General features: G+C 43.3%; 1 protein-coding gene across 1 annotated transcript in view; it reads right to left on the bottom strand.

The window, feature by feature from the left end:
- Positions 1-2,841: 2,841 nt before the first annotated feature.
- The window catches only part of WDR70 (WD repeat domain 70), a 1,775,496-nt gene continuing 1,769,809 nt past the window's right edge, over positions 2,842-8,528 (bottom strand). The window contains exon 17 of the mRNA XM_078674977.1: positions 2,842-3,549. Coding sequence (XP_078531103.1) covers positions 3,462-3,549 — 88 coding nt within the window. The 3' untranslated portion in view covers positions 2,842-3,461. The remainder of the gene's footprint in view (positions 3,550-8,528) is intronic.

Below are 8,528 nucleotides of genomic sequence, written 5' to 3'. Positions count from 1 at the left end.
GTGTGCACCATTTGCTCTGTTGTGGTCACTGTGTCCGATACTTTGCAGAGTTCGCAGCGGAGCAGATTGACCTCAATGGCGACACTATCGATTTTTGCACCATTTCATCGCGCGTAGTGGGAATGGCTGCCAGTACATCAGCTATAGATGGAGCTGGGTTTGCTGCTGTTTTGCAATATATCTGTGTGTTCTGTCGGAGGTATTGTCTGTACCTCACTCTCAGCGGGAAGGAGATGCACATAATTCGATTTTTTATTCATCTAGGCTACACAGTTTCCTTTTTCTTTCACCATGGCTCCAAGTAATGTAACGTTATGTCACCTAGTATGGTCCGTTGTCTCCTGGGGCTCTCGTCCAGGCCTTCGTGGCATCACTCTTCGTAGTGTTTTCATCACCTTTCATCACTGCTGCTCAACTTTGTACACCAGGAAGCCCTCACAGTTCTCAGTGCTGTTCTACGCCTACGCTAGTTTTTTCCCTTCACCTCTTACCGGTAGTTTGCTGCCTAGGTTCTCATATGAAGGTAGGATTAATGTGCTCTTGTTGGTGTCTTCCTTTCATTTTCAAGGCTGCACCTTGTCAGCACGTCTTCCCTTTAAGCTTGGGGTGTGCATGTCTCCGTTCTTCAGGGCATAGGATCCGTCCCAGATATCTGCTGCGATGCCGCTGAGGCCACAGCCTCGGCCTTCAGGCCTCTGCCGCGCAGCTCCAACCAGTGACGGCCCTTTGGCCGTCAGTGCGTCCCTGGGCTCCAGCACCGTTCTTGCAGCGCAATTACTTGGGGAGGGGGTGAGCTAGGAGGGTTTCCACTCCATCCAGGCCGTAGTCCGTACATCTGCTGCTAGGCTAGGCTCCAGACCCGGCGCTTCCCTGCAGAGTCCGTTCCAGCCAGGGACGAGGGAAGATGGTGTCTGATACTCCTCTGCTTTCGTTTTCCACTGCCTTTCTCCGCCACCCAGGTCAGTGTGCAGTCACTGGGGGTCTGCTGGGATTTACTTATGTGGCCTGGGGGTAGACTGCAGCCAGGGTCATCAGGATTATGTAGGATGCAGTTTTGATCGGCGGGAGAGATCGTAGAAGTGCCTACTCTGCCATATTGTCAGGCCACACCCCCTCCCCACACCCTGATGTTATCTCCACAAGACCTGTTTTCCAAGTCTTCTTATTTTAGAGATGCCATTTCCAGTTGTGTTTTAAAAGCGAGGAGTTAAGATTTCAGCTTAGTGTTGCTCTCTTGGAGATTGTCCATTTTTATTTCCACCCACAGTAATCTAGAAGCTATTGAGTTGACATTGTTACTAAATGCATCATGTTGACTGCCAAGGTCCATTTTAAGCTCTGCCACGCCTTCCTGCATGCCTTCCTTAATTGACTCCTAGTTAAGCTTTAAAAGTGTGTAAGCTTGCTAACAAATCTTTTGTTAGTGCCACAGACGAAGAGCCAGGTGAAGGCTGAGAGTTCAGCGAAAACTGTCATTTTCCGTTGTGTGTACGTTTTGATAGGCATGCCCTTATTTTGTAGATCTCTAAGTGCTGAAAAATGAATTACTTTGCCAGGGATGCCAATGGGTATATTCTCACAGTGCTCCCATGTCTATAGTAGGTGTTACGCTTATGGTGAGTGCCGCAAAGAATGAGTGATGTTGAAAAACATGAAGGCACTCTAACATTTGCTTTCTGTGTGCCACAGGGCACCCTCGAAGGACCTTATTAATTTCAAGGTAGTGATAGCCCTACACACCACTGACCAGGGAAGCCCTCTGTCGGTAGTTATTCAAGCGTGGCTGAGGAGCACGCTAGCTGCTATGACCTACCTCGATCAGAAGGCCGCCGTTATTTCATATTAAAGCCGCTATGTGTCTTCATCGCTACTGGTGAGTTGCACCTCACTTCTCTCACAGATAATCAGCGTTAAGAAAGGTTGCTTCCTAGGTCCTTATAACTCCTTGCACAGGCTTTCATTTCCCATACTGGGTGCCACCATCTTTCCACACGTGTATTTGTAACGGCCACGTGGCTGTGGCTTTTATTTTCCTCAAATACATGTGGATTTCTTCATAATCTTTGGCCACTTCTCTCTATGTATCTCAACTCACTACCAGTACAAAAACGCACAGCGTTGAGACATCTGCACTGCTAGACCCATATGATGTACTAAAGTATACAAAGCTGGGTAAAACCGGTCCTGGTTTGCTTGGGTTCCGGTTCAGGGAGAACCTGGCTTTGCAGTTCCGGCGGGGCTGTACCCACTGGAGCATGTAGCTGGGTCCAAACTGCGTTGGCTGAGTGTACAAAATAATGATGGACTGTAATGCAGCCGAGTTATTACTAGTGGCTGAGATTGGCTCAAGCATTCCATCGATCACTTAATTTAGGTTCATATGATGCAGCAGAGACCAAGCAGACCCCCAAGGAAACGTGTGGCCAGCCATGAAGTCACCCTGAAACGTATCTCTCTTGTGGTGTTTTTTTGATAGATCTACACTATTTGGGTGTTGCTATTTACTGTGCGATATGCAAGAACCTGCAAGCCACGGTTGCCCCTTTCTCATGCATGAATTACATTGTGCTAGAGCATTCTGTAGGGGTTATCCTTTCATGCGCAATCCATACTTTAATTACATCAATAGGAGCAGCTATGTTGTCCAAATTTGTAGAAGTCGTTAATAAAAGAGGTCATGGATAATGAAGCAAATTCACTACTAATACAGCAGGTATTTGACATTTCTGATTAAGACATCTGGAGTGATTCAGCCAAATATTTGGCATTTAAAACGCATTTACTGTAAAATCACACAACACCCAAGAAACAACTAATAAATAATTAGAACGGTTGCCATCCTTAGAACTCCAAATGTTAACAGAATACTTTAATGAGCCTTTCAAAATCATCCATAAAATTCTGTATACATTTCAACATTGGCACCTAAAGATATTCTTCCATGGTAATACTTCAGAAATACAAAATGCAAAATGCTGAATTATGACTGTCAACATTAATTTGGGAGAAACGATGAAGGCGGTACTTCAAGATGCAGATATACAATTAAAGTAAAATACAAAGTACCTTTCTAAACATTTGTACTGGATAAAAACAGTTGATTTATCAAGTGAAGCCAATGATGTTGAAGCCATTTTTAAAGTGGGGCTGCTAAAATCATGATTTTGACCTGCAAAATGCAAATCTGCAATCTCAACCTTCAAGGCCCGCTACAATTTCTAGTTCCACTTATGCACATAACATTATCACATCTACCTAATTCCATGTGTACAACTCAAACTAATGTTGCACCCTCCTGTACTCACTTGCTGACAATATCCTTTTCATATCATCGGGAGGCCTATCAGTGCTATTAGCCAGCTGATCGACAAACACACAAAATGTGGCATAAAAAACTTCTTGTATCTCGAATTTTAACAACTAAAACCCTCCTTCCCACCCCTCCCTTAATAGTGTCTTTTTCAAATTTTACGCCTTTTCCATTCTGGCTCGTCGTGTGGTTCATCTTCATCCGATTCCACCTCAGCGAAAACAGTGTTTGGCTGAGTCCTGTAAAAAGAAGACAAAGAAATTAAGAGTTACTATAACAGATATATTGTCTGATTACTGTAAATGAACTCGGCACAACCCTGATTACTTTTCTATGGTGTAACTAACAGGCACTTGTTTAAGCCTTGACACTGTCCTAAATAAATTATGTGGTTCATGGCATAACAATATCAATGTGACATTTAATGGTAACATACCTATTTGTACGAAACATTAATTAATTTTCTTTAAAATCATATAACACACTGGAAACAAGCCTCAAAAGACAGAACATCACCTTAAGTCCACCCTGAAAGGATCAGAGGTCATTAATAAGTGGCATGATGGATTAGTTTAACAAAACAATGCCTAATAAACTGAATAACATTTTGTAACATAATCCCAATCCTCAATCGAACCCTTCTGAGATATCTACCCAAACAGGTGTGGCGTTAGTAGGCTTCCCTCATCTTTATCTACATCTCACACCAGAGCTGACTTGCATATTTGGGAATGGTGGGTCTGGTGGATCAGTGGAATCTGCTGGAGGTAGCCTTTCAGTATTACAAAGTCAATAAAATGAGTACCATTGAGTAGGGAAACAAACATCGGCTATTCATACACAATGAGTGAATGTACGCTTTTCAAATATATGTCATATTATGTCGGGAATGGAGTCATTTTCTGTGGTCCTCCTATATTAATTCAAGTTTGATGTAACAGCATTAGTGAGAGCATACAAGATGGCGGTAGGGGATTGGTGTGAAGGGCTTCTTCACAGCCCTCCTTGTGGCACAGTAATATCAAGAAACCCTCACCCCTTGCTGCAGTCCTTTCCCTTATCTATTTTAGCATTCTTCCACAGTCCAAATCTGCAGAAACTCCTTCTCACTACATAGACACCTGCTGGGGTGCACTGCTCCTTCAAGACTTAATGTACTGATAATGATGAGCAACTGTTAAGGCACCCCACAATCAGACTCAAGAAGAAGAAAATGTCACTCTGGTTTCATAAGAACCAGTGACAAACATTATAAATCATCGCACCCATACTGGTGGCCTTGGGCCCTAGCAGCTGGCTTGATAGCAGAGGAACACTGTTACAAAGAAGAATTAACACTTCCCATCAAATTTAAAGCTAGCTCTATTCTCAATACTGCAACAGCCTCCTTCAGCCACATTGGCTGTTCAGTCAGCGTCTCTTCAACAGCCTCAACTGTCACAACAACAGACTTTGTATAATGGAATGCACCAAGTCAGGCAAAATGCAGGCGGAAACAAAAGGGAAAGGATTTACAAAGATGGGTGATTATAATATGTAGTTACATATTTAATAAACCATATGTGTGGATTATAACACATTTCCCTCTTATAATAAAGAAGACAAACCATTATGTCCAAGAAGACAAAGAAAAATTTACGGATTTGGGAACCCCAGAATACTAAGCTCTCATAGTAGCTGGGCCTTAGACGAATAATGATAACTTGATGATTCAGGTACACTTCTCCAAAGGCATTTTTGACCTGTGCCATAGGTAAATAGGTTAATAACAGCATAACAAGAGTTAACCTAACATGGTTGCAGATAAGTTTTTTTAACTGAAAGATGTACTCCTTGTGCCACCCTGTCAAACTGTAAAATCTGATTCTCTCTTTTTTTGATTGAGCTATGCATCATCCATTTTTACCCCTGCCCTACTTTCAGCCCCGGCTTTATCCTTGACAGCGCACCTGCATAAACATTGGTAAAGAATGAGGTCAGGGTATTGTAGGCTATGTATACATGCGGAGTGAGCACAAAAGAACGGCTGGCGTCTGCCCAGGGTTTTTTTAGACAATGGTAAAGCCTCAAGTAAAGTTTAACCAGATAGCATGTCTTGTTGTGCAGCCTAAGGATGCGACGATTGCACAAGGCACCAAGGCTGTCGATTCTTACCGTTACCTCATTTGTGTGTTTTTCCCAACCTTCTATTTACCTCTGGGCGTCACTTGTTTGTGATCTTTTGCTATAAAAACCTGTGTAACCATCATTCAGTGTGCTTCCTCCTGAAGTATCTCTGCGGTGCTTACCGGATGAGGACCCATTCATGAATGTTAATAAATGATCCTTGGTTTGTACTTCACTCCAGTGTTGATTCCTCCTTACTTGTTTAGAACCCGTGGACAAAGGGTGACCCCTGCACCAGTGGGTTTTTAATAATCCGCTTCCACAAATTGGTGCCCAACGTGGGGCCCCATCGAAGGCCTGAAGTCAGACCAGAGAAGGAGAGCGTGTCAGTAAGACGAACTTCACTGAGGAGCGCACCACCTGAAGAGACTAGTTCTCGTGTCCAAGGTGATTTTTCAGCTCTCTGACTCGGATCTTCCCGGCGGCTCCAAACCTCGACTGGGGCCCTTGGACGGTCATTCTTGTGGATCAGGGAGGATCGACAGTTGGGAGTTGAAGACTACGAAGAAGGTAGATTTGTATTGAACCAGTTCTTTTGGTTATTTAGAATTTGTCTGGAACTTGTTTGGCATTTGTTTGGAATCTGTTTGGAATTTGTTCAGAACCTTCTTTGGAACTTGCTACTTGTATTTATTAACATTTTGTCTTGCAGGTAACGTGAGAACATTTTTTATTTCTCTCTGTTTATAAGTTTTTTATATGTTATATAACATGCCTGTAACGAGTACACTTTGGTAGCTTTGTTGCTGCTGCTGCGATAAGCAGAGCATTTTGGAAGCAAGTCAGCCGGCCCCACCAGAAGGTACGCCGAATTCTGAGATGTACATCAAATATGGTATTTGTCCCATTATGTATAACATATTGTGGAACAAATATACAAAATGGGGTCCCCAGTTGCAATGGCTATTAGAGGGAACAAAGGACCCTCATAAACTCGGGTATTTAGAAAAACGATTGTTCATAAAGAAAGTTAGGCCAGCTATGTTTGACAGTTTGCGTATGTGGAGGAAAGAAGTGAAGGAGTGGCAGCTCAAGGCAAAGAATATACAAAGGAAACAGGAAATGAAGACACAGTATCAGAAGTATAGGAAATTGAAGGATAAAGAAGTTCAGGAGAAAAAGCAATGTTTAGATCAAGAGCATAGATTGCTAGTATTTAAGGAATATATAGTCAGACCGACAGTAGCAGCTCAGATTCACCAAGAAGATGTGGATTCAGATATTAATGGATTATTGATCGAACGACCCCCACCCCCATATGTACCTTTAACACCTGTTCTCCCTAGACCACCAAATGTCGTCCACACTGTATCTCCGGTTCCACCTCCTTTACCTGCAGTTGTCCAACTCCCTATTTTCCCACCAGTATCGGTACATTCTTTACCCTCTCCATCCCAGGCCCCTGCGCCCGAAATGGTCGATGATTCCGTACCTCCTGTACCTGTCCCGACCCCGCGAAATCTTTGCTATGCTGTACCTCAGTCACGTCAGGACGCAATAAGGCTGATAGTATTAAAGTGGTTCAGTAATCAAGAAATGGAAGTAGAAGAAATGATAGATCAGATACGGGATTTTTCTGAGGGCGAGCTTCTTTGTCTCATGAAGAAGCTTTCCCATCAACTCATAGTCCAGTGGGAAATGACTACAGGACAGAATGGTCCCGATGATGTTAGAGCCATTAATCGCCAATGTTAACACTGCCTTTACAACAATAATTGGATATCGTAATTAACTTTTTTCTTCTCCCGGATAAGACCAATGAGGGAAGCCTCGCCGCAGTTTATTCCTGCGAGAAGGAATGCAGATAAGGATGACCTTAATAGTCCAAATGCTAGAGCCCACTTTATGTTCAATTGGATATATATAGGCCCTGGAAAAGGACGGATGTACTCACTTTAAAAGCCTACTTACTGGACATACAGAAAAACCCTAGAGGATTTTATGATGATGTCCAGGCAGCTATTAATTCCTGCGTCATGACCTTAGCTGATATGGATATGTTTTTTGGTATGATCCTACCACCGGATATGTGGCGACTTACTCGGAAACAGGATCATGCTGTTGACATAGGAGGAGATTGGACTGCTATAACAGCAGCCAACAGGGATAGGAAGCCTGGTCAGAAACCTAGTCAGATTATACTGGATCTACCTGGTAACATACTTACCTACATAAAAACGATAGTTCCGGAAAGGAAAATAGATTGGGAACTTCTTATTGCTTGTAAACAGAAGCAGGGAGAGGCCGTCCCTGATTTATTTACTTGTTTTCAAGAAGTGTTCCATGACTTTAGTGGACAAGATACATCTGCACTACATCTAACCCCGAAAGCTACAGTAGGTATGGCTCAGTATTAGCAGAATCAGGTGACAACTGAGCAAGAACGGAAAGAAGGAAAACTAAAAGAATTGAAAACTAAGGTAATGATGGTCCAGGCCTATGGACTCCAAGGTCGAGGTCGTGGTCAAAACTATGGTCAGAATTTTATACAAGCACCTCCAGTAGGGCCACCTCGTAGACAGACTCCATTAGGGCTGGATCAATGCGCTTATTGTAAAGAAAAGGGACACTGGCGTTCTGAATGCCCTGTTTTAACTGCTGGTGGGAGAGGAAGGGGTCAAGTGAACCGTGGCCGGGGGATTTCAGCTCCCCGACAGCAGGTACAACAAGCTCCAGCTCCAGAGAAAAATAGGTCAGAAAATTATTTAGATCAACGAAATAATCAATATTCTATAGAGGATTGGGAATCAGCGGAAACTGTGGGAATGCCCTTTGCCTAGGGCAGCATAGGACAAGGAGGACCAGTTGAGATACCTGTAGACCAGTCAGGACCCTATATAACAGCCATCATACTTGGGCAGGATCAGACATTTTTAGTGGATACAGGGGCGACACGCAGTGCAATATCTCAAAAACTGGTCAAGTAATCACATTGATAGGATTTGATGGGACACCAACTCCTAGCTCTGTGTCCCAAAGACAACCTTTGCAGGTTGAGAATGTTATCACTTTAGCCCCCATTTTACTTCCCACACACACTCCTGATAATTTG

The sequence above is a fragment of the Lissotriton helveticus genome, chromosome 2_1 (genome assembly GCF_964261635.1).
Source record: "Lissotriton helveticus chromosome 2_1, aLisHel1.1, whole genome shotgun sequence".
In the NCBI taxonomy this organism is placed as follows: domain Eukaryota; kingdom Metazoa; phylum Chordata; class Amphibia; order Caudata; family Salamandridae; genus Lissotriton; species Lissotriton helveticus.
Note: the sequence above shows the minus strand (reverse complement) of the source record. Positions and strands in the feature narration are given on the sequence as shown.